The sequence below is a fragment of the Dermochelys coriacea genome, chromosome 1, assembly GCF_009764565.3.
Source record: "Dermochelys coriacea isolate rDerCor1 chromosome 1, rDerCor1.pri.v4, whole genome shotgun sequence".
In the NCBI taxonomy this organism is placed as follows: domain Eukaryota; kingdom Metazoa; phylum Chordata; order Testudines; family Dermochelyidae; genus Dermochelys; species Dermochelys coriacea.
In genome coordinates this window covers 68,402,746-68,429,933 of record NC_050068.2, presented here as the reverse complement: position 1 = coordinate 68,429,933, position 27,188 = coordinate 68,402,746, and the positions used below count along the sequence as shown (strand labels likewise).

The 27,188-nt window shown below is 41.4% G+C and overlaps 1 protein-coding gene across 6 annotated transcripts in view; it reads right to left on the bottom strand.

The window, feature by feature from the left end:
- Positions 1-27,188, bottom strand: part of TDRD3 (tudor domain containing 3) — a 268,552-nt gene that overhangs the window by 90,894 nt on the left and 150,470 nt on the right. For all 6 annotated transcript variants that reach the window (XM_038395206.2, XM_038395217.2, XM_043504575.1 and 3 more), the window contains 3 exons: positions 4,602-4,673; positions 2,287-2,436; positions 1,347-1,487 (listed from right to left, as the gene is read on the bottom strand). In XM_038395206.2, coding sequence (XP_038251134.1) covers positions 1,347-1,487; positions 2,287-2,436; positions 4,602-4,673 — 363 coding nt within the window. The remainder of the gene's footprint in view (positions 1-1,346; positions 1,488-2,286; positions 2,437-4,601; positions 4,674-27,188) is intronic.

The window sequence follows — 27,188 nt, the reverse complement described above, 5'->3', positions numbered from 1 at the left end:
CAAATGAGCCAATGAGGAGACAAGATACTTTCAAAGCTGGAGGGGGAGAGAAAAAAAGGTTCTCTCTGTCTGTGTGATGTTTTTGCAGGGAACAGAAAAGGAATGGAGTCTTAGAACTTAGTAAGTAATCTAGCTAGATATGCGTTACATTCTGTTTTGTTTAAATGGCTGATAAAATAAGCTGTGCTGAATGGAATGTATATTTCTGTTTTTGTGTCTTTTTGTAATTTAAGGTTTTGCCTAGAGGGATTCTCTATGTTTTGAGTCTGATTACCCTGTAAGGTATTTACCATCCTGATTTTACAGAGGTGATTCTTTTACTTTTTCTTCTATTAAAATTCTTCTTTTAAGAACCTGATTGCTTTTTCATTGTTCTTAAGATCCAAGGGTTTGGGTCTGTGTTCACCTATGCAAATTGGTGAGGATTTTTATCAAGCCTTCCCCAGGAAAGGGGGTGTAGGGTTTGGGGAGGATTTTGGGGGGAAAGACATTTCCAAGTGGGCTCTTTCCCTGTTATATATTTGTTAGACGCTTGGTGGTGGCAGCAATAAAGTCCAAGGGAAAAAACGTAAAATAGTTTGTACCTTGGGGAAGTTTTAACCTAAGCTGGTAAAAATAAGCTTCAGGGGTTTTCATGCAGGTCCCCACATCTATACCCTAGAGTTCAGAGTGGGGACGGAACCTTGACAACTCCTGACCAAGTAACTGTGATATAGATTTGAAAATATTGTTTTGAATTAAAATGGATAGTTCTGAGCCTCCTGCCAGCGGCCCCCATCTTACAAAACGAGAGACATTATTTGTGACCCAGACAGCATGGGGTTCCAGGATGAGAATGATCAGGAGTTTCCCTCTTTTATTACCAGTTTAAATAGCAGAAGCAGTACTTCACTGCATGGTTTAAACACTAAACAGTAAGCATATTATTTTGATGATAAGCTAATACTAATCCAGAAGGAAAATAGTCTTAAAATGTCTTGCTTTGGGCTCTTAAAATGTGGTATTAAATTGCCATTGATTATAACAGTTAAGTTACTTCAACTTGCAAACTGCTGCATTTATTTTAAAATTCAAGAGAGAAAAATATTACTGTAATGAGCCTATCACATAAATGTTACAATTTTTTGTTTTGTAAGAGTTTCTACTCAGTTGCAATATACAGCCTGATTAATTGTATCCCCCATGAGTTAGGTATTCCATGAAAACAAACCAATCTCAACAGAGAGTAAAATACAGAAATCTATACAACCATTTATAGAAACTGAAGAAAAATTCACTATCTCATAGTTTTTAGTCTACATGTCAAATACTGATATTTAAGGTTCCATTTAGATCCTCAGCCTTACCAGTTCACGATAGACACCTTCATTTTTCCCCTCAGGTTTTGTTATCTTTTCTTTCTGGAACACTTCCCTGTTTCGATTCCCTCCAGCACTCACATTAAGATTGCTTCTAGTACTGCCACCGCCTCCTCCAAATGTCTTGGTCTTTAGATAAGAAGGGAAAAAACATTCAGTAAACAACACAATTAGGAAAATAACCTTTAAGATTATGTAACTACAGAAAAATGCAGTAAATCTCAGGTACCTAAATGTTTATCATTCTCCTTTACATAGACAAATAAAATGTTAATTCCATAAAATAACAGAGTAATTTACTAGCTAGAATTTCCCTTCTCCCCTATGTCCAGGCGAGGCTGTAAAAAAAGTGATATAATTTTATGTTTTGTGAGTTACTCTGAGGCAAACCATAAAAATAAAATTAAATGGAAAAGTGTAAGGGAGGATGTAAAATAACCCAAGGATTAAACATGTTAAGTTCCATACAATTCAACATTACCGAACACAATGAATCAAAGTTTTTTGGGAGTTGGAAATAGTGGCTGAATTTAATACCATTACCTTAATCTCAGCATCAAAATAGCTTCAATACAGGCCGCCGAGTAAGTAAGTTTTGCTTACACAAATTGTACTGTTTGCATAAAGCAAAATTGAATTATAAAATTCATGCACATTTTAGCAGACTTGGTTAGGTCAAAATTAGATCCACAAGAAAATATTCTATGGTCAGTCTACATCATATTACCTCTTTAGAAAAGGGAGAACACACCTCATATTTCCAAAGACTCATTGCCTTAGATTTTTTATTTTTCTAAATACTTGGTAGACAAAGGAACATAAGAAAATAGACACCATAATGTGACTTACATTAAGGAAATAAATACTTGAAATAACTAAAATAATGAAGTACAGTAAGTAAAATACTGTAGCAAATGTATATTCTAACCTCCTTGCTCTTTGCTACTTCTGCAATAGCAGCTGTTCTCTGTTTTTCAAATTCATCATTGTCTCCAACAGGCTTAGCAGTACTCATCATTTGCAGAGTTTTTCTCTGATCAAGTTCCCTGCTGTCCACTTGCACAGAAGACACACATTTCTATAACACAAAAGCAGTATTACAGAAATTTACTCTCTCCTTTTTATTTTCAGTTACAGAACAAAATATTCATATTTCATTAGAGTATTAACTTTTGAAAAGAGTTAATCTCAAAAAATATAGAGTTAGGACAACTAAACATCTTGGTTTACAACATATGTCTGGTCCATGGGAGAAAGTGGCCTTCAAACTTTCACCTCTAGTAAAGGAGGAGGGGATCAAAATTTTGGCACACAGTCTTACCCTCCAAGGATGGAAAATCCAGTTGCCAGGGAAATGTGGCAAGAAAGATTATAAGGGGAAGTTTTCAAAAGCCAAAGAAAAAATTTTTTAACTGAGCTCACAGGCGCTAGCCATAAATTCATTAAGTAAACCCCTAAATAAAAATGATCATCAGCAAATCCCATTGTCTTCTGTGTGAGTTGGGGATGCACAACATCTCTAAAATCTATTAAGTGTTGAACTTTAGGCACCCCTAAAATTGTATATTTTGGCTCACATACACACCAGATATCTGATAGTGGAGCAGCATTTTGTATTTGCCAACTACTTAGAGTTATTGGGTCTCAAAGATAACTAGTGTTGAACAATTCTCTGGATGATGTGTTGATCAAGTTCAGTACTTTGGCAGGAATCCAAGGATCCACCAGTATTATTACATGATTGATTGCAGGAGTTACTAGGGATCTTAATAAATAACCTGAAGTCCAAGCCTGCTCCTGTGAAATATCTGGAATTCACAGAGACACAATTAGATACTATTTATTGTATTTTTATGGGTCCAAGATATTGTGGTCTGAACAGAAACAATTAAGCAGTCAGCCAGAGACATGGCTACAGGGCATACTGTGCCTTAGACCCCTTCTTAATCCCCTTCAAATGCATCTCTTAGGTGACAGACCGGGCCTTCTGCACCCAATTCTGGGTGGAACCTCACATTTGACCACTTACAGACTAGATCTCTAGGCTGCAGTCCCACTGGCTCATAACTATGTTAACAACCCAATTTTGACTCCTGTAAGAGTTTCCATTTGGGAGCCAGTGAACGCGTATATTAACAGTGACACAAAGCAGTGTCTTCAAAACAAAGTATTATATGTTCATTCCTCAAAGGTATCAAGCATTTTCCTAAATGAGTTAATACAATGAAAGATCTAGATGTGCTCTTCCTTTTAAAAATTTAGCCTATCTGGAAGGTGCAGCTTACTCCCATCAGTGAACCTGTGCCGCTCACAGCATACTCCCCCGTCTCTGCCAATCTGGGTGTCAGCTTCTATGTGCTCACAACCCATTCTCACTCACTCCTCTTTCCCAAGGACAGCATTTTCTCTTATATTTAGGATTCCCTTTGATCTTAGGCTCAGCCTAAGAGTAGATTATCCTAGCCTGGATGAGAAAGTTGGGGTATTCCCTGATAAAAAGCTTTTCCTTGGTTCCTCCAGGACTCTCATGTGTGTCATTGTTTCATTTCCCATTGGTTTCTCCCTTAATGGTCTCTTTTAATTTAACTCTGGGCAGTTAGGCCGGTTAATATCAGAGATACTGCAGGGCATATGATAGTCATAAAAATAATACACAATTCCCTCATTGTACACAGGCAGTATTATCTTGGACAATGTATTGAATGTTGGCCTTGATATTTGCCATGGTGTCCATGGCAAAATGTTTCAGTTACTTATAAAGGATCAAAGCCTGACACCCCTGACTTCAATCTACCACGGTCAAATATACTGAAAAGTAATCTCTCTTTCCCACACACACATTTTCAATAGCCATTAGACTGCATTTCAAGTTATTTTCAGGGTGTTTTGGGATTTTATTTATTTTTTTAATTGTAAAGGGACAATTTTGATCATGACTTGAAATCTATGAGGTGTTGGAGTCAGCAATGTTCTGAATTATCTAAAGAATCAATTTGCCATAATGGTAAGCATTTAACATTTTGAAAACACATAAAAAAGTACGTTATATTGAAACATCAAAAAGAATGTATTAAAATGAAGATTTCACACTTCCTATTAGTTAGGAAAATAGTCACTCTATCCATTCTAACAATAGAATTTGTAGTAATTATGGTTTTAAAATTATTTTACAAAATATTAATCCTGATTACATCTATACCAAGGTCAAAAGTAAAAAAAAAAAAAAAAACAAGACTACTATACCTGCCCAAATGGCACAAAAGGGGGTGGTCCACCTTCTGTTCCAATGTTACTTCTATTGTGTTTTGATAAACTCTGTAAAAATTAAAAAAAAAAAACGATTTTGATTAACAATTTGCAAATGAAAACATGGCCTGGTTATCTGATAAACGTCTCAGTATTTTAGGAATTCAATGAAAGTAGCAAGATAAAAAATTCCTAAACATTATAAAAATGTTTCCTTTATGCCTTTTATCAAGGCTTTATGCCTTTTATCAACCTCAAACAGGAAAGGCCCTTTAATATCAATATCATTTAGATAAGGTAAATTTTTTCAAAAGCGAAGTCCTTCACAACATAAGAATTAGCTAGTCATTCAGTAGCAACCTGTGCACTGTATCCTAAAACAGAGAGATGAAGCTAGAATATGAAGAGTGGCAGCTGATATACCTCACTGCTAACCCTCTGATGTATATTTCTGAAACCACAATCATACCAGATGTGTAACTTACCACCTCTTCACCCCCAAGTTCAACACCAACCCACACCTAATTTCAGGAAAAGGAAAGACTAGTGAGAAATACAAATTGACACTAACACAGCTTCCAAGCTGTGCATACATTATCTGACCTACAACATACCATATAAAAAGAAAAAGTTGTCTAACTGAATAGGGAACGCTTGCTGGAAAGGGTATTTATTTTACTGCACCACGTAGCAGTGCAGGGTGTTTAGTAACTGAAAAATTACATTCTTGATAACTATTTTCTGTACATTAGCTATAAAAATAAATTAATATAAACTGAGCAGTTTGTAGATTTTTTAGGGTAAACACCAAATGTTAATGAAATAATATGAAATGATTAATCTGAAGCAAACAGTCAATTAATTCACTTTCATTAATTCAAAAAAATTATTTAGAAATCAATACTATAATCACTACTATACTACTTTGATCTAATTTATGTTGCTGAGTTTTGTGTGGGGTTCTAGGTAGTTTTGGTGTCCTGTCATATGCAGGAGATCAGACTACATGATCTCGTGGTCCCTTCTGGCCTTAAACTCTATGACTTTATATTTCTAACACTTACATTAAGAATTTACTACTATAATTATTCATTTAGTTCTGACAAAAATGTACAATGTACCAAAGGGGCTTCTCTGTGCAGAGCTCATTGAAGGATCAGGGCCTATTCTGTTCTGCTTTTCTCCTGTTGATGCTATTCCATTTTGTATAAATACTTAAATATTCACTCGGCCAAAGACAGAGAGTTAGAACAAATCTATAGCCTGATGATTAAGACATTCAGCTTGGCAGAAGACGGTGTGGATTCAAATCCCTTATCTGAATCAGACAGAGAGAAGATTAGCTCTGGCTCAACCAAAACTGATTTTTCAGAGAATAGACTACTTGTTTGAAAAATTTCACCTAATAGCTATGCCAGCAGAAAGTCATAGTGTAGACCTAGCCTCATCACATAAACTTAGAGAAGTCATAACTTCTCAGTATTTCAGTTTGCCCATCATTAAAATGCAAATGCTATCTGCCTTGTTGAGTTTGTGAGTTAATATGTATAAAGTGCTTTGAGATCCTTGAGTGGAAGACATTACTGTGCGCAAAGTAATAAGGCTAGTCTACACTGAAAACTTACATCAGCAGCGCTATATCTCTCAAGGGTTTGAAAAATCCACAGTTTTGAGAGACACAGCTATGTTGACCTAACTCTTGTAGACAGCATTAGGTTGATGGAAGAATTCTTCCACTGACCTAGCTACCACCGCCTTTCAAGGAGGTGGATTACCTACAGCAATAGGGAAATCCTGCGGTCACTGTAGTGAGTGTCTACACTGAAGCACTGTAGCATTTTAAGTATAGACATAGCCTTATACAGCCCCACCTTCTCCCTACTTCCAAATAAATTACAGCAGAGGCTTGACTATACTCAGCTGCAAATTTAGCAGAAACAAGAAAGCTCTGGAAAAGGGGCAAATGTATATTTCAGGAAAAGAACTGTTTTCATAAAATGAGAAATTTAAAAGACTACTTAGTTTAAAAAGGACACACATGAGAAGAAATAATAGACATATACCAATAAACAGTAGCTATATAGGTATTTACACTATGCTCTCATCAACATAATATTGAACATAAATGGACATTCCTATATCCCTTTCCAAGAACACAAAAATAATAAGGCTTTGAAAGCCATAAGACTAGTATAATTTAAAACAGTAAAAAGAAAATTATACTATATCTTGCATAAAAAGTGATTTATATGGGGCCTTTCATGAGCGTCTAAAAATTACTATCTATATAAAATATTTAATTTCATCCTCAGAACAATTCAGCTACTTCTGGGGTGAATTGCTACAGTGGTTTTAATAGTGCTAACAATACTACAAAATATCAAGGAATAGGAATTAGCCATTTCTCCCTTCTTCTTATGGGCCTGCTTCAGGAAAGCATTCCTATTCATGAAAGCACTAAAGAACATGCTAAATGTTAAGCATTTATTTCAGTGCTTTAATAAATCAAGGCACTAAGGAGTGTCTGTGAAAAAAACTGATCCAAGATATATCTCTGAAGTAAATACGTTTATGGAGATTCACAAAAGGATTATTCATTTATTGGAATAAAAATAATTCATGTGGTTACATTAGCTAAGATACAATTACGAAGACTATAAATACTATAATTACTTCTGATTAAGATGATCTTCTGGGAACAAAAGAAATACCATCCCAATGGTAAATAACTTCACAATTAAGTAAAATATAGGACTTTGACTCTCTCATCTGAGGCATGCGATATTGGCTATTGCAATAGGCAGAATATTAGAAGAAATAGATCTGCTCCATTATGGAACTTACTTTGGAAATTGATTAAACTCCCTCCTGCATATATGGAATATCAAACTGACAACACACACAATTACTTTAAAAACAAAATTGCTTACCTGTAACTGGAGGTTCTTTGGGATGTGTGGTCCCCATCTGTATTCCATCTGCACATGCACCATGCATCAGGAGCGAGAGCTTTTGAAAGTAGTACTGTTGGGACATAGGTAAATGTATGGCTTGACTGAGGTGGAATTGGGAAATCACCTTGGGTAGAAACTTGGGGTGAAGGCACAGAGAGACCTGGTCTTTACGGAAAGTCATGAAGAGCGGGTTAGCCACCATGGCTCCCAGTTTGCCAATCATCCTAGACAATGTAATGGTGATGAGGAAAGCAACATTCATAAAAAAGAGAGATAGTGAGCAGGAGACCATGGGCTCGAAGATGGGGGTCATCAACGAGGTGAAGACAAGGTTAAGGTCCCATTAGGGGGCAACAGGCTGAATGGGGGGCTATTTTCAAAAAAGGCCCTTCCAGGATCATACAGGTAGGAGGTGGGCAAAAATTGATTGGCCATCCATCAGTGGGTGAAAAGCGCTAATGGCAGCTGAATGCACCTTGATGGAATTGAGGGCCAGCCTTGAGTCCTTCAGAAAGAATAAATACTCCAAGAGTACTGGGATGCCACTCTGGAGACAAGGCCCTGTCATGTAGCCCAGGAAATGAAATGCGTCCATTTTGCTCAATACAGGCATCTTGTGGAATCTTTCCTGCTACTTGAAAGGACATCTTACACTGCCAGAGAGCAGTCCTGAGCTAGTGGCAGTGTCCATCCAAAAATCAAGTCATCAGTCGAACAGTGTGCAGGTTAGAAGTCTGAATATGCTATTGTGTTGAGTCAGTAGCTCCAGGAGTGCCCAAAGTGCGAGTGAAGGGTGCTTTGAAATGCAGAGGAGAAGCAGGAGGCACAATTGGCGAGGCCAGAAGAGGGAGATCAGAATGGTTGTTGCTTTCTCTCATTTGATCTTATGGATTATTCGTGCTAGGAGGGTAAGGCGAGGAATGCAGAGTTCATGCTGTCTGACCAATGACTAGGGCATCCCCCTGTGATTGGGCTCCAATTCCCTCCCCTTGAACAATCCTGGCTATATTTTGTGGTGTTGTGGGATTTGAAAAGATCACTTGCTGGGCTTCCCGTCAGCCAAAGATGTCTGAAATTACAGAGTCATGCAATTCTCATTTGTGGTTCGTTGTAAAGTTTCTGTGAGAGCATCAGCAATCACATTCTGGGTGCCCGTCAGTTAGGTTGCTGTCAAAACAATGTTGTGCACGATGCACCATTCCCAAAGGCATATAGCTTCTGTATACAGATCTTGGGATTTCGTTTCCCCCTTGCTTGTTTATATAGAAGACTGTAGTAGTGTTGTCTGATATGGCAATTACATATGGATGGTTGGCAAAAATGCCTGGCAAACTTTGCATACTGCCCGGAGTTCCAGTATGTTTATGTGCATCTGGAACTCCTATGTTGTTCAGCTGCCTTGTGTCATGCAGTCACCTATAAGGGACGCATCCATTATGATAGTCATGGTGGTTAAGGATGGGAGGAAGGTCATTCCCGAACAGACTCATACTGGATTCATCCACCATTGTAATGAGGAGCGAATTCTGGTGGCATGCATACCAGAGTGTGAATAGGTTGATGCATAGAGGAGTAGAATCTATGTAGCCAGAGTTGAAGGTGGTGCAGATAAAGGTGAGCGAAGGGCGTGACGTATGTGCAGGTCATCATATGTCCCAAGAGAGCGAGGCATATTTTGGCCATAGGAAGGATTGGAAGTCACCAAAGTATTTAGTTCCCTTATTGTATGTAATCTTTCCCATAGTAGACAAGTTTGTGTGGAAGTCTCATCTATGCAAGCTCCTATGAACTCCAGGAATTGTGTTATGGTGTAAAGTTGATTATTCGATGTTGACACTGGGCCCCAGAGAGAAGAGAAGAAGCAGAAGCAGTTGGGACATCAATTCCTGTGCCTCTTCTTTGACTGCGATGCTATGAGCCAGTCATCCAGATAGGGAAAAATGAGGATCCTCTGACGTCTGAGATAAGCTGCCTGAGAAAACGTTTGTGAACACTCGTGGGGCAGTGGTAAGTCAAACAGTAGAACCCCGTACTGAAAAAGTTGAGGTCCCACCTTGAACCTCAGGAATCTTCTGTTTGTCAGGTGCATATCAATATGGAAGTAGGCATCCTGCATACAAAAGCCATAAACCATATGCCTTTTTCTAGGGAGGGTATGATTGTTGCAAGTGTGACCATGCAGAATCTTGGTTTGGAAATCTAATAGATGAGGCATCAAAGATCCAATATCAGTGCCCATCCTCCATTTGGAGGGTGAGAGGGGAGAGAGACTAGGAAGTAGCTCAAGTAGAATCCTGTTCTCTGAAAGGGAACTGGGATTAGTTCCAGAGTTCCCCTCCGCAAACTGCTCAGCAGTTTGCATGCCACCTACCCATCATACAGTCCCCCCCCCACTTATTTGTTATTATGAATTTCTCTGTGTGTGTCTATATTATATAATATATACAGACCCATCAAATGTTGTCACTAAAGCAGAATTTACTAGCATCCATATGGACCATCCTCCAGCTGCAGCGTCACAGGAGCCAGCAAACAGAGCTGTAAATAGGGGAGTTTGAGTGGGAGTTCTGTTGGAGGAGAAGATATTTGTACTTGGTTTTGTATTTGTAGTATTTGTACGTGTAGAGGCTTGTAGGGGCTTTGTGTTGGGAAAGAAGCTGAGCCCTGATTAGGGGGTGGGGCTTCTCTGATTAGGGGTCTATAAAGGTAGCCAGCCAGTCAGGCAGCGGCACAGACAGCTGCAGTGGCACAGGAGCCAGCAAACAGAGCTGTAAACAGGGGAGTTTGAGTGGGAGTTTGTATTGTGGTACTTGTTTGGGATTTGGTTTTGCTGTGGGTGGTGGTGTTTTGATGTGGTTTGTCTTTCCCAGATTAACAGGATATAGGTGGGAAGGCTATGACAGATACAGAGGCAGCTGTGAGAGTGAACCATGTAGTGGAAGACACAATGAGGATGACTGGATGTGGAAGCTGCAGTATGTACATGATCCTGGAGTGGGTACTTGGTAAGAGTTTTGTCTGCATGGAATGCCGTCTGATAGAGCTGATGGAGGAAAAGATCCAAGGTTTGGAGATGCAGGTGGAAAGTCTGGTTGAGTTTAGGAAGGGTTTGAGCAGACGATGGAGCAAAGATATGAGGTATCTGAAGGGAAAAGCTCAGACTTGCAGATGGAAGCAGGGCTGGAGAATTCTGAGGGGACACTGGGTGAGGAAAGTGGTCAGTGGAAGCATGTGACTAAAAGAACCAGGCAGAGGAAAAGACGGGCTAGTGAAGGAGAAATAGAGCTCAATAACAGGTTTGCAGAGTTGGAAAATGAAGAATGGACTCAGCAGGTAATCGCTGAAGGTGAAAGGTCAAGGAAGAAGAGAAGAGCAGCTAGTACTATAGGAAAAGGGGAAGAGTCAATGGAGACTACACCAAATATGAGCCCCAGGAGGATACAGGATGGGTTGAAGAGGATTACAAGGGAGAACAGGAATGGAAAGAACTTGCAGCCAGAGGGAACAGGGGAGAGACTTGAGATAGCACTGTCACCAGGAAAAGGCAGGTCTATGTGATAGGGGACTCTTTATTGAGAAGAATAGACAGGCCTGTAACCAGAGCTAATCCAGAGAATAGAAGGGTGTGCTGTCTTCCGGGTGCTAAGATACGTGATGTAGACCGGAAGTTGAAAAGGATCCTAAAGGGAGCAGGAAAGAATCCCCTAATTATCCTTCATGTGGGAACAAATGATAGGGCTAGATTCTCGCTGGAAATTATTAAGGGAGACTATGCTAGGCTGGGGAAGACGCTTAAGGAATTCGAGTCTCAGGTGAGCTTTAGTGGGATTCTGCCTGTTCCTAGAGAAGGGCAACAAAGGTGTGACAAGATTATGACTATCAACAGATGGCTTTGGCAGTGGTGCTATAAGGAGGGCTTTGGGATGCATGGCTACTGGGAGGCATTCATGGACAGAGGACAGTTCTCTCAGGATGGACTTCATCTGAGTAGGGAAGGAAATGGACTTCTAGGATGGAGGCTGGCACAACTGATTAAGAGAGCTTTAAACTAGGAATTTGGGGGAGATGGTTGGGAGATGTCCAGGTAATCTCCACGCCGATTTTAGCATTGAGAGGGAAGAAAACGAAGTAAGAAAGGATATAGCCATGGGTAGGAGAATGTATATAAGGAGGAAGGGCAGTGTGGATACCAGTCTAATAGGTTATACTGGCTGTAGAATGATCGTGCCTAAGAGGGTACAGAATGTGAGCGAGGCCAAACAGCAAAAATTAAGATGTTTGTACACCAATGCGAGGCGCCTAGGTAACAAAATGGAGGAACTAGAGCTACTGGTGCAGGAAGTGAAACCAGATATTATAGAGATAACAGAAAGATTATGGACTAGTAGTCATGACTGGACTACAAGTATTGAAGGGTATGTGCTGTTTAGGAAAGACCAAAATAAAGGTAAAGGTGGTGGAGTAGCATTGTATATCAATGATGAGGTAGAATGTAAAGAAATAAGAAGCGATGCAATGGATAAGACAGAGTCCATCTGGGCAAAAATTACATTGGGGAAGAAAACTAGTAGAGTCTCCCCTGGGATAGTGCTTGGGGTGTGCTATAGACCGCCGGGATCTAATCTGGATATGGATAGAGCCCTTTTTAATGTTTTTAATAAAGTAAATACTAATTGAAACTGCATGATCATGGGAGACTAACTTCCCAGATATAGACTGGAGGACGAGTGCTAGTAATAATAATAGGGCTCAGATTTTCCTAGATGCGATAGCTGATGGATTCCTTCATCAAGTAGTTGCTGAACCGACTAGAGGGGATGCCATTTTAGATTTGGTTTTGGTGAGTAGTGAGGACCTCATAGAAGAAATGGTTGTAGGGGATAATCTTGGCTCAAGTGATCATGAGCTAATTTAGTTCAAACTGAACGGAAGGATTAACAAAAATAAATCTGCAACTAGAGTTTTTGATTTCTTAAGGGCTGACTTTCAAAAATTAAGGAAATTAGTTAGGGAAGTGGATTGGACGGAAGAATTTATGGATCTAAAGGTAGAGGAAGACTGGGATTACTTTAAATCAAAGCTGCACAAGCTATCGGAAGCCTGTATCCCAAGAAAGGGGAAAAAATTCATAGGAAGGAGTTGTAGACCAAGCTGGATGAGCAAGCATCTTAGAGAGGGATTAAGAAGAAGCAGAAAGCATACAGGGAGTGGAAGATGAGAGGGATCAGCAAGGAAAGCTACCTAATTGAGGTCAGAACATGTAGGGATAAAGTGAGACAGGCTAAAAGTCGAGTAGAGTTGAACCTTGCAAAGGGAATTAAAACCAATAGTAGAAGGTGCTATAGCCATATAAATAAGAAGAAAACTAAAAAAGAAGTGAGACTGCTACACTGAGGATGGAGTGGAGGTTAAGGATAATCGAGGCATGGCCCAATATCTAAACAAATACTTTGCCTCAGTCTTTAATAAGGATAAAGAGGATCTTAGGGATAATGGTAGCATGACAAATGGGAATGAGGATATGGAGGTAGATATTACCATATCTGAGGTAGAAGTGAAACTCAAACAGCTTAATGGGACTAAATCGGGGGGCCCAGATAATCTTCATCCAAGAATATTGAAGGAATTGGGACCCGAAATTGCAAACCCATTAGCAAGAATCTGTAAACTCAGGAGTTGTACTGTATGACTGGAGTTGTATGATTGGAGAATTGCTAACATAGTTCCTATTTTTAAGAAAGGGAAAAAACGTGATCCGGGAACTACAGGCCTGTTAGTTTGACATCCGTAGTATGCAATGTCTTGGAAAAAATTCTGAAGGAGAAAGTAGTTAAGGACATTGAAGTCAATGGTAAATGAGACAAAATACAACATAGTTTTACAACAGGTAGATCGTGCCAAATCAACCTGATCTCCTTCTTTAAGAAAGTAACAGATTTTTTAGACAAAGGAAAGACAGTGGATCTAATTTACCTAGATTTCAGTAAGGCGTTTGATATCATGCCACATGGGGAATTATTAGTTAAATTGGAAAAGACGGGGGATCAATATGTACATTGAAAGGTGGATAAGGAATTGGTTAAAGGGGAGACTACAACGGGTCCTGCTGAAAGGTGAACTGTCAGGCTGGAGGGAGGTTACCAGTGGAGTTCCTCAGGGATCAGTTTTGGGACCAATCTTATTTAATCTTTTTATTACTCACCTCGGCACAAAAAGTGGGAGTGTGTTAATAAAGTTTGCAGATGATACAAAGCTTGAAGGTATTGCCAATTTAGAGAAGGACCGGGATATCATACAGGAGGATCTGGATGACCTTGTAACTGGAGTAATAGTAATAGGATGAAATTTAATAGGGAGAAGTGTAAGATTATGCATTTAGGGATTAATAAGAAGATTTTTAGTTATAAATTGGGGATGCATCAATTAGAAGTAACAGAAGAGGAGAAGGACCTTGGAGTATTGGAGTTTTTTTTCCACCAAATGCATCCGATGAAGTGAGCTGTAGCTCACGAAAGCTTATGCTCTAATAAATTTGTTAGTCTCTAAGGTGCCACAAGTACTCCTTTTCTTTTTGCGAATACAGACTAACACGGCTGCTACTCTGAAACTTGGAGTATTGGTTGATCATAGGATGACTATGAGCTGCCAATGTGATATGGCTGTGAAAAAAGCTAATGCGGTCTTGGGATGCATCAGGAGAGGTATTTCCAGTAGGAATAAGGAGGATTTAGTACCATTATACAAGGCACTGGTGAGACCTCACCTAGAATACTGTGTGCAGTTCTGGTCTCCCATGTTTAAGAAGGATGAATTCAAACAAACAGGTACAGAGAAGGGCTACTAGGATGATCCGAGGAATGGAAAACTTGTCTTATGAAAGGAGACTCAAGGAGCTTGGCTTGGTTAGCCTAATTAAAAGAAGGTTGAGGGGAGATATGATTGCTCTCTATAAATATATCAGAGGGATAAATACCATAGAGGGAGAGGAATTATTTAAGCTCAGTACCAATGTGGATACAAGAACAAATGGATATAAACTGGCCACCAGGAAGTTTAGACTTGAAATTAGACAAAGGTTTCCAACCATCAGAGGAGTGAAGTTTTGGAATAGCCTTCCAAGGGAAGCAGTGGGGACAAAAGATCTATCTGGCTTTAAGATTAAACTCGGTAAGTTTATGGAGGAGATGGTATGATGGGATAACATAATTTTGGTAATTAATTCATCTTTAAAAGTTCATGGTAAATAGGCCTAATGGCCTGTGATGGGGTGTTAGATGGGGTGGGATCTGAGTTACCTAGGAAAGAATTTTCTGTAGTATCTGGCTGGTGAATCTTGCCCGTATGCTCACCGTTTAGCTGATCGCCATATTTGGGGTCGGGAAGGAATTTTCCTCCAGGGCAGATTGGAAGAGGCTGTGGAGGTTTTTCACCTTCCTCTGTAGCATGGGGAAGGATCACTTGCTGGAAGATTCTCTGCTCCTTGAAGTTTTTAAACCACGATTTGAGGACTTCAATAGCTCAGACATAGGTGAGAGGTTTTTTGCATGAGTGGGTGGGTGAGATTCTGTGGCCTGCATTGTGCAGGAGATCAGACTAGATGATCATAATGGTCCCTTCTGACCTTAGTATCTATATTTGATTATTAATGAAGCCAGGAACTCGCAAGTCACATGGGTGGAACAGGAAGGCAATCAACAGTAGCTCAAAAACACAACTCCACTGCTAAAAAAATAAAATGACTTTTCCCTCCAACACTAGAATACCGACAGCATCCTGAATATAACGTAAGTATAGATTTTTGTACCATAATTATTAAGACTTTTAAAAGTACCCTTAAGATTAAATCTGACGCACTTTTTTTAGAACACTGTCAAGTAATAACAGCATTTCTGGATTACATGAGAAACCAAATAACTCAGTATATGCAACTGCCAAAACACTGTCTTCTATAGGAGCCCCACTTGCAATGGAAAACACAATTACTGATTTGTTTGATCAAAACAAAAGCTTCCAGCATTCCTCAAGACTGATTCATTGAGAAGAATTTGGAAGTAGCAAATCACTCAGACAGAGAAGTAAACACTTAAGGACAGAGCCCATGATACTGCTGCTCGGCCGACTTTCACGCTAGGGTCTTACATTTACTGGATTTAACCCCCAGTTATCACCACTGAATAGTATGTATTATAGTATGTAATATAAAACAAGAACTTTTTGAAAAGATTTCTAGCATCTTTCCAACATCTTTGAACCTAGAAGTTTATTTTCTCGTCAGATATTAGATTAAGATTTGTATCCTCCCACTAAATAGAGTATTAAATTCAATTTCACTTTCCTACCAACAGAAAAAAAGTGGCTCACCAGAGGCTGGAAATCAATGTGCATACATACAACCTCCTATAGTCTACTATAAACAACTAGGAAAGGAAATTATTTTGGACAGAAACAGGAGAGATCATTTTGATTAAAAATTGATGTGTACTTATATACATAATACTGTATAACTTATAAAATCCACTAAGCTATCAATGATAGAATGAAACAATGTTCCTTGTTGTTTATCTGTGTGCAATTTCATGTGCTAAGAAAAAAATATTCATACCTTTATGTATTTGAAACTTGTGCTTCTTTACATTAGAACCTATTGCCCTTTGTTGCAAGTTACTTAGGTCATATCTACACTTACCTCCAGAGCGATTGATCCAGCGGGGGTTGATTTATCGCGTCTAGTGAAGATGTGATAAATTGACCATCGAGCGCTCTCCCGTCAACTCCGGCACTCCACCAGAGCGAGAAGCGAAGGCAGAGTTGACGGGGAGCATCAGCAGTCGACCTACCATAGTGAATACACCGCAGTAAGTCTTGAAGTCTTTAAACCACGATTTGAGGATCTAAATAGTCGACTTCAGTTACATTATTCATGTAGCTGAAGTTGCATAACTTAGGCCTGGTCTACAGTACATGGTTATTTCGGAATTAGCCGAGTTACCTCGAAATAAAACTGATTTCGTCCACACGGCCAAACCAGTTTTTTCGATTTAAAGGGCTCTTTAGTCCGATTTCTGTACTCCACCTCGGCAAGTGGAGTAGTGCGAAAATCGAGATCGCAGTTCCGGGTTACAGGTACTGTGGATGAAATTTGACGATATTGGCCTCCGGGAGCTATCCCAGAATGCTCCCTTGTAATCGCTCTGGACAACACTCTGAACTCCGATGCACTAGCCAGGTAGGCAGTAAAAGCACCGGGAACTTTTGAATTTCCCGTTTGGTCACCATCAGCACAGGCGACCATGCAGAGTCCACCATCTCAAGAGACCATGCAGTCCCGGATACGCAGACGAGCCCCAGCATGGTCCAAACGGGAGGTACTGGACCTCATTGCATGTTGGGGAGACGAATCTGTTACAGCAGAACTACGTTCCAAAAAAGGAACACAAATACGTACGCTAAAATCTCCAGGGCCATGACGGAAAGAGGCTACTCCAGGGACACAGAACAGCGTACAAAAATCAAGGAGCTCAGGCAAGCCTACCAAAAAGCCAGGGAGGCAACGGGCGCTCTGAGTCAAAGCCCCATACATGCCGCTTCTACTGTGAGCTGCATGCAATTATGGGTGGTGATGACAACACTACCCCACCATTGTCCGTGGACACCTTCAAGGGGAGGGTGTTGTGTGAAGTGATCATCTCAGACAGCCCGCAGGCTGCCTGCAAGCTGAATTCTGCTGCCTGGCTGCTGCCTTCAAGCTGAATTCTGTTGCCTGGCAGCATGTGATGGCTTACTCACACCAAAGTGGCAGGCACTTCAGTATAAGAGGCAAAATGAGACTTTGTACAGAAAGAACATGTGCTGTGTACTATGAATTTCCTGTTTCATTGAAAAACAGTGTCCCCGTTGTTCTCTAAAATATATCTTTTAAAATACTACCCTCCTTTTTTCTCCTCATGCAGCAGGTGCAAATGTTTCAATGCAGCCCCTATCTACTACATCCCAGAGGCTGGTCCAGATTAGAAGGCGCAAAAAAACAACTTCGGACAACATGTTTGCCGAGCGCATGCAGTCCTCCCGCACTGATAGGGCCCAGCTGAATGCATGAAGACAAACAATTGCGGAGTCACGTAAAGCATTACATGAATACCAAGAGAGGAGGGATGTGCGCGATGAGAGCAGGCAGGATGCTATGGTCAAGCTCATGAGGGAGCAAACTGACATGCTCCGCTGTATGGTGGATCTAATGCGGGAAAGGCAGCAAGACCACAGACTGCCGCTGCAACCCCTGAATAACCGCCCTCCCTCCTCCACAAGCAGCAGAAAGCTGGCATATCCTAAATTTTGATCTGGTTTCTGGACTTGTCCTTCCCTCCTCCTCCACCCCCCCCCACCCAATATCTCCTCTCCCCCGTCTAGCTTCTGATTTCTCTCAATGTTTTGTGCAACAAATAATAAAGAATGGTTTTTAAACAATTGCGACTTTATTTCCTTTCAGATATTTATAGGAGGCGGGTAACTTTAAGAGAAACAAACACAACTCACACCGTACCCTGGCCAGTCGTGAAACTGGCTTTCAAAGCTTCTCTGATGTGCAGCGCGCCCTGCTGCGCTCTTCTAATTGCCCTCTTGTCTGGCTGTGCGAAACTGGCCACCAGGCGAGTTGCCTCAACCTCCCATCCCACCATAAATGTCTCCCCCTTATTCTCACACATATTGTGGAGCACACAACAAGCAGCAATTACAATTGGAATATTGGTTGTGCTGAGATCTAACCGAGTCATTAAACTATGCCAGCGCACTTTCAAATGTCCAAATGCACATTCTACCACCATTCTGCAATTGCTCAGCCTATAGTTGAACTGCTCCTTACTACTGTCCAGGGTGCCTGTGTACGGCTTCATGAGCCATAGCATTAAGGGGTAGGCTGGGTCCCCGAGAACAACTATAGGCATTTCAACATCCCCAACAGTAATTTTCTGGTCTGGAAAGTAAGCTCCTTCCTGCAGCTGTTCAAACAGACCAGAGTTCCTGAAGATGTGAGCATCATGCACCTTTCCCGGCCATGCCACGTTGATGTTAGTGAACTTCCCTTGTGATCCACCAGCGCTTGAAACACCATGGAAAAGTACCCCTTGAGATTTATGTACTGGCCGCTCCAGTGTTCTGGGGCCAAGATAGGGATATGTGTTCCATCTATCGCCCACTGCAGTTAGGGAACCCCAGTGCATTAAAGCCATCCACAATAGTCTGCACATTTCCCAAAGTCACTACCCTTGATAGCAGCTGATCAATGATTGTGTTGGATACTTGCAGCACAGCAACCCCCACAGTAGATTTCCCCACTCCAAATTGATTCCCGACTGACCAGTAGCTGTTGGGCGTTGCAAGATTCCACAGAGCTATGGCCACTCGCTTCTCAACTGTGAGGGCTGCTCTCATTTTGGTGTCTTTGTGCTTCAGGGCAGGGGACAGCAAGTCAAAGTTCCATGAAAGTGGCCCTACACATACGAAAGTTTCTCAGCCACTGGGAGTCATCCCATACATGCAACACTATGCAGTCTCACAAGTCTGTGCTTGTTTCCCAGGCCCAGAATCAGCGTTCCACAGCATGAACCTGGCCCAACAGCACCATGATCTCCCAATCGCCATATGCTGTGCCATCTGTGTCCATGTCCTAATCACTATAGTAATCACGTTGTTGTCGCTTCCTCGCCCAGTTTTGCAGGTACTGCACATACTGCTGGATAATGCACGAGGTATTTACAATGGTCAAAACTGCAGCGGAGATCTGATCGAGCTCCATGGCTATGGTACCTGCACAGATAATCCTGGAAAAAGGGCACGAAACGTAGGAGAGCAGAGTGGCAGCGGAAGCTGTGCTGTTTGATTCACGGTAGCTGAACAAAGGCTGAAAATGGTTGTCTTCTGTGGCTTTCATGGAGGTAGGTGCCCAGGACAGACAACATGGAGAAGCTCGGAAGCGTGGCAATAGCGGGAGAGAAGAGTTGGTGGTGGAAGCTGTGCTGCTCGGTTCACGATGGCTCAGCAGAGCTGAGTTGGAGAGGTGGATTCATAGTAGCAGGAGAGCAGCGGTGCACCGTCTGCTGAAAGCAATATGGCATTTGCACGCCAGAAAGGCATAAAACGATTGTCTGCTGTAGATTTCTGATGAGACACACCCAGAAACACCCGCGAGAATGTTTTTACCCCATCATGCACTGGGAGCTTAACCCAGAATTCCAATGGGCGGCAGAGACTGCAGGAACTGTGGGATAGCTACCCATAGTGCACCGCTCCAACATTCGATGCTAGCCTTGGTACTGCGGATGCAATCTGTCGAATTCACGCGCTTTAGTGGGCAAGACCAAATGTATAAAATAGCTTCCGAAAATTCTAATAGAATCATTTCGTACTGTAGACGTACCCTTAGATAGATATCCCCCCACCCCGTGTAGACAAGGCCTAAGATGGCTATCAGAAATAAGTCTCTGTATTCCATGTATCATATACCTCACTGATGTCCAATTATTATACATTCAACTTTAAAGGAGAAGATTTACCTTATCATAACATTTACTTTATCATCCTGAAATGGCAACAATTTTCTAGAACATAAGACGAGAGGTATTTATAGCACACCAAGCTAAATGTTTCCTTTGTAAGACAGTCTACTATATACTATTGCATGTTTAATTATTTCTGTTCTCTGACAGTTTGCCCTGAGGTAGGCACTCACAGTTGTGAGCCACTCGAGATAGGAGGTACAGATTGTCGCGCTATCACAAGGAGTAAAAAAGGAGTAATAGAAAATTTCATTACAAAATTATAAAAAAAGCACACACCCATCAAAACATATGCCAAACTTACCTTGCTCGGATCCCTTCACTCATTTCTCACTGTTTTGTTTACTTAGACTGTAATCTCTTCAGAACAGGGACTTGTTTTCCTATTATGTGTTTGTGAGCTGTTCAACACATCACCCCAAAGAAGGAGACAATTTTCTTTTCCTCCTTCACTTCCCCACCCCAACTTATTTTTCTAACTTGAAAGTATACATAATAGATTGAAGGCATGCACCCTTCAGCCATCTTTTATTCCTCTGCATTTTCCTGTTACCTTAATAAATATAATAATACTTATTTCTTGTATACAGTAGGCTTCCGTTTATCTGAATGTCCTGGGGGACTTCCAAAACTCTGATAACCATGCGTTCAGATAAACAGAAGTTCTATTTTGCACTGCAGTTTCACTGACGTAAACCTAGCAAGCTGCTCTAAGAGCATTATGTCTCAGTAACTGCAGATAACTGCTCAAGACCCTATAAAAATGCAAAGCCATAAATTAGTGTGCTATAGCCCGCATCTGTCCACCAGCCATTTTAGTCCGGCCCTTGAGCTCCCGCTGCGGAGCGAGCTCTGGGGCTTACCCTGCTCCGGCGCTCCAGCCAGGGAGCAGGGTTGGGAGCTGCTCTGCACGGCTCCCAGAACCAGCGGTGTGACCCCTCTCTGGCTCTTATGCGTAGGGGCAGCCAGGGGGCTCCACTCTGCATGCTGCCCCTACCCCAAATGCTGCCCCCGCAGCTCCCATTGGCCAGGAACCACAGCAGGGGCAGAGCCTACGGATGGGGCAGTGCGGAGCAGAGCCGCCTGGCTGCACATCCGCATAGGGCGACATGCCGCTTTTTCCGGGAGCCACTTGAGGTAAGCGCCGCCTGGAGCCTGTACCCCTAAGCCACCCCCCAGTGCTCCAACCCCTTGCCCCAGTCCTGATCCCCCTCCTACACTCCAAACCCCTCATCCTTAGCCCAACCCCACACCTCCTGCCCCAGCCCAGTGCCCCCTCCTGCACCCTGAACTCATTTCTGGCCCCACCCTGGAGCCCGCACCCCCAGCCAGAGCCCTCACCTCCTCACGCATGCCAACTCCAATTTCATGAGCATTCACAGTCCGCCATATAATTTCCATACCCAGATGTGGCCCTCGGGCCAAAAAGTTTGCCCACCCCTGCCCTAAGGACATGTTTACACTTCATCTGGGAATGAGCCTCCCAGCCTGGATCCACAGACTTGAGCACAGCTTGCGCTTGCACTCTAAAAACTGCTGTTTAAACACTGCAGCTCAGGCTGAAGCTCAGGGTCTGAGGCCTGGAAAGGGGTAGGTTTGAGCGCCTGTTCTCCAGCCCAAGTTGCAATGTCAAAGTACTGTGAACACAACTATTTTTAGAGTGCTAGCTTGAACCTTGCTAGCACAAGTCTGTGGGCCAAGGATGGGAAGCTTGCTGTCAAATACAGTGCACAGGCCCTAATAGGCTAATTGAGATGTTATTACCAAGTGATTAATTAGCATAGGGGTACATGAGGGACACACTGTGGATTCAGATACCTAGGATTTTTGGATAAAGGGAATTCTGATAACTAAATATAATGCAGTGCTTTTCACTGGTAGATCTCAAAGTGCTTCATAATCTTTCAAATACGTATTCCCAACATCTCTGTAGGTGAATCATTATAATCTCCATTTTACAGATGGGGAACTGAGGCACAGAGACTAAGTGACTTGCCCAAGGTCACACAGAAAGTCCATGACAGAGCTGGGTACTGAACCCATGTCTCCCACTTCCTAAACATGTGTTCTAACCACTGGACCTTTCTTCTGCTGACAAGGGGATTAACAAAATAATCTCTCTCCCCACTCCCTCACCTTTGCAGGCATATGAGATGTAGATACAAGTAGCTCGTGCTCTCACTAGAAAGTAAACACATTGGACTAGCTTCTAGCAGCTTCAGTTTCTGGAGCTGTGTTCATTTGGAGGAAAAAATCCAAAATTCAGGGTGGGTTATTATAGAGTACACTCTTCGTATAGAAAAAGAGTTATTTACAGAATTTTCATAGATATTAAAGCCAGAAGAGACCTTATAATGTTCTAGTTTGACCTCATCAGAGTATTATTATTTCAATAAAGGACAGTTGGAGCCCTATGTGCCTGTCTGCTTATATCTCTGGCCATGATGACAAGCAGCACAGATTGGGTATGGAAGAGCAAGGAGCTGGAAAGACCCAGGCCACTTTCTTTCGACGGCTGAAACCATTTCCCTTTTGAAAATTAATAAAATAGCACCTAAAGCCCCTAATCAGGGACAGAAGACCCATTGTGCTGCGAATCATACACACGTATATCAAAAATGGTCCCTACCCACAGCTCTTACAATCTAAGTATATGAAAAATATTTTCTTATCTTACCTGCATATGGATGTTACTTTTTTGAACTCAGTGTCTATGACTAATAATAAAACCATGTCATGGGGTGCTGTACAACAAATGTACTGATGAAAGAGTTGAAAGAGAGAAGAAGTTTTGATCCAGTTGAATGTGTAGAAAATTCAGTTTATTGCATTTTGACAAATGTTTTTCCTATTTTCTCTCCTTAGCAAAACCCACTCCCTATTTATTTCAAAAGGCTGACCAAGAGCTCCTGCATTTCCAAAACACTTCACCACTGCTGAGATTTCCATTTATTGTGTACAGATTAAGCCCTTTCAAAGTTTCTCTTGTAGTGCAGCTCTTTCATCATTGTAGTAACAATATCACAGAGATCAGAAAATCTGCAGATGGCCAATGATTATACAATGTATTTATTTACACTTGTGGACTATCTCCTCCTCAGTAAGAAATCTAACAGGCCACTGGGATAGCTATGGAAGAACTGGGGAACTTTTGTACAGGAAAATATGCTCCTGTGGTGGGTTTTTACACACTGTAAAATAGCAAAGCAGAAGGGCATACATTAAAGTTCACTACAATATAGCTCGAGTGACATCAAAATGGTGACATACAGAAGACACCAGACAGTTGTCAAATTTTCATTAGTCCTCATGTTAAAAAATTTTTCCTGTAAATGGCGGCATGCCAAAGGTTGCTGATCCCTGTCATAGAACATGGACCCCAATAGAAAATGATGGCAACCAGGACAAAACTGTTGCATCTTGTTTTAAACAAGATGGAGTTGGTCAAAAGGACACAAATAGTGAGAATGGCATACAGAGGAAACAATATGGCAAAGGTGAATGAAACTCTGAGTTAACAAACAACAGGCATAACAGCAAGAAAAAGGAAGTTTTACCACAAACACCACTTTATGTAAAGAAAGGTTTTATATTTGAATTAAGGCTAGAATTCTCAAAAGGTCTTCATTTGAAAGTCCCATCCTAATTTTCTCAAAGAAATACTTTGTTTCTTTACATATGGAGAAAGTAAATATTATAAAAAGCATGTAATGTTGTTTTTATTAAGGATGAATGGATACCTTTTATCAAGTTAAGGAAAGATACAAGTCAAAATTAAATTTTTTAATTATTGGCAGAACTGGTAGTGCCACCTATTGAAGTTTCCTAACACTTCCCATTAACCATTTGGGCTGAAAGGTGTCTGCCTCAGACTGATTTTTCCACAAATTTTCAGCAAAAATGGTTCAATCTCGTCCAAGAGCAAAGCCAGGGGAAAAAAACAGTTTTGCCCATGATAAAATATTGGAGATCTTCTCTTCGAACACTTCTAGCTTGCACAGGCTTTGAAGTAGGGAAATGAAATAAGGGTAATCTCCTGTCACTTATATAGTTTTTGTTGTCCCTATCCAAATCTGCCCACATCTGGCCAAGTTACAAGCCGGGGAGGGGGGGGAGGAGAGAGGAGAAGGATCACAGTTCACATAAGCTGGGAATGGATGACAGGGGATGGATCACTTGATCTGTTCTATTCGTTCCCTCTGAAGCACCTGGCACCTGTCAGAAGTCAGAATACTGGGCTAGATGGACCTTTGGTCTGACCCAGTATGGCAGTTCTAATGTTATGTTCTTATGTTCACACAACACACTTTGATTTTAGCAGCTAAATTTTCAGAAGATCTCATCCTCATTGAGCATACTCCAGCCTCTCTCAGCTCCCAGTGCTGACAACACTGCATATACACCATCCCCACAAAGCAACTGAGCAGACTCTATCCTTTCTCAGCTGCTACTTGTGACAGAACTGCATGTGGGACATCTCCACAGGTTAGACCAGGGTGTGGCTGAGCACAGGAACAGAGAGCCTCTATCCTCAATTCACAGATCCCAAGGCCAGAGGGGACCATTGTGCCCATCTAGTCTCATGTACTGTATAATGGCCATAGAACTTCCCCAAAATGATTTCTAAAGCATAGCTTTTACACAAACATCCAATCCTGATTTTAAAATAGCCAGAAATGGAGATTCTACCACAACCCTTGGTAAATTGTTCCAATGGTTAACTACCCTTGCTGTTAAAAATTTACACTTTGTTTCCAGTCTGAATTTGTCTAGCCTCAACTTCCAGCCACTGGATCATGTTATACCTTTCGCTAGACTGAAGAGCCCATTATTAAATATTTGTTCTCCATATAGGAACTTACAGCCTGTAGTCAAATCACCCTTTAACCGTCTCTTTGTTAAACTAAATAGATTGAGCTACTTGAGTCTATCACTATAAGGCATGTGTTCTACTTCTTTAATCATTTTCTTGGCTCTTCTCTGAACCCTCTCCAGTTTATAAACATCATTCTTGAATTGTGGGCACTAGAACAGGACACAGTATTCCAGCAGCAGTCACACCAGTGCCAAACACAGAGGTAAAATAACCTCTCTGTTGCTACTCCAGATTCTCCAGTTCATGAATCCCAGGATCACATTTGCCCTTTTGAACACAGCATCACACTGGGAGATCACGTGAACCTGATTATCCAACACGATCTCCAAATCTTTTTCAGAGTCATACCTTTGAAGAATAGAGTCCTCTATCCTTTAAGTATGGCCTACATTCTCGCGTGCACTTACAGTTAGCTGTATTAAAATGCATATTGTTTGTTTGTGCACAGTTTGCCAAGAGATCCAGATCGCTCTAAATCAGTGACCTGCCCTCTTCATTATTTACCACTCCCCACATTTGTATCATCTGCAAACTTTCATGGAGTCATAGAAGATTAGGGTTGGAAGAGACCTCAGGAGGTCATCTAGTCCAACCCCCTGCTCAAAGCAGGATCAACCCCAACTAAATCATCCCAGCCAGGCCTTTGTCAAGCAGGGCCTATTGATTTTATGTTTTCTTCCAGGTCATTGATAAAGATGTCAAATAGTGTAGGATCAAAAATGGATCCCTGCTGGACCCCATTGGGAACAGATGGTTACTAACCTTCCATAGCTCTTGTGTTGCAAAGGTCCAATCCACCCTTTGTGTGCAAACCTCACACACAATTGTCAGAAATTTTAACCTCAGTGGTATCATTCAGAGACAGCACAAGCACCCTCTGCCACCACACACCACTGTGTGAGTATAAAAGGCCCAGCTGCCGCAGAGCCCTTCAAGAGTTCCTTCTTGCTGGACAACATTAATGGAGAGGGGTAAGAGTGCAGGTTCTGGACTGGACATGTGCAACATATCTCGAAGAACAACAGTGACAGAAGATTAATAAGCATCTTTCCTTTGACTAATTGCACACATATTCCACTTTTGGTGACTCACAAGCCATAAAGTAAGTGGAGGGATCAGTGCATATGTACACACAGACTGGAGTACTCATTCCAATTTAGCATAGTCTCTGAAGTGCTCAATGATGGCATAATGGGATGTGAAGATGTTGACTGAAGATCAGGTTGCCACTCTACAAATTTCCTGGATAGGTACATGCACAAGGAATGCTGCTAAGGCTGCTTGTGACCTTGTGGTACACACAGTCACTTTACTCAGCAAGGAAATGCCTGACAAATGATAACATGCGGAGTATAGGAGGTTATCCCACAACAAAATTCCTTGATAAGAAACTGGGAGATGCTTCACCTTGTTTACAATGCCCACAAATAGTTGGGTTGACAAATGGAACTGCCTAGTCCTGTCGATGTAGAATGCCAAAGCTCTTCTAACATCTAGGATGTGCAGGCATTGCTCCTCTCCATTGGCATGTGGTTGGGATAAAACATAAGTAAGTAAATTTACTGGTTAATATGCAAAATAGATACCACTTTAGAGAGAGATCTTGGATGAGGGCACAGATATTATTTATCCTGAAAGAAAATTACATACGGCTGTCCTGTACATCAAAGCATGCAGCTCAGCCATCCTCTTGGCCGAAGTGATGGCTACTAAAAAAGTCACCTTTGGTGATAGGTGCAGCAAGGATCACATTTCTAGAGCCTCTAACAAAGGCCAATTAGCCTGGACAAAAACTAAATTCTAGTCCCAGAGGAGAACAGGTTCCCTTATTTGAGGATACAACCTTTCCAAGCCCTTCAAAAGCCTGATTGTCATATCCTTAGAAAATATAGAATGGTTGTCCATCTGAGGATGAAAATCTTACACTGCTGCCAAATGGACCTTGATAGAGATAATTGTCTAGAATCCTGGAAACTGGCATGGTGTCCCCAAGCAACCTATCAAAATGCCAGGTGAGGGCATCTAGATGGAGCATGAATTGATGCAGAAGGAGGAGGTGGTATGCATTTAACTCCTCTATTTTTCCTTCTTTACAGATCCTGACAAGGAGCAGGGGCAGAGTAACAATGGGTCACCTGCTGACAAAAGTGTTTCCTGGACAGGCCAGGAGTATACAACCCCCAAGACTTTAAAGTTGCCC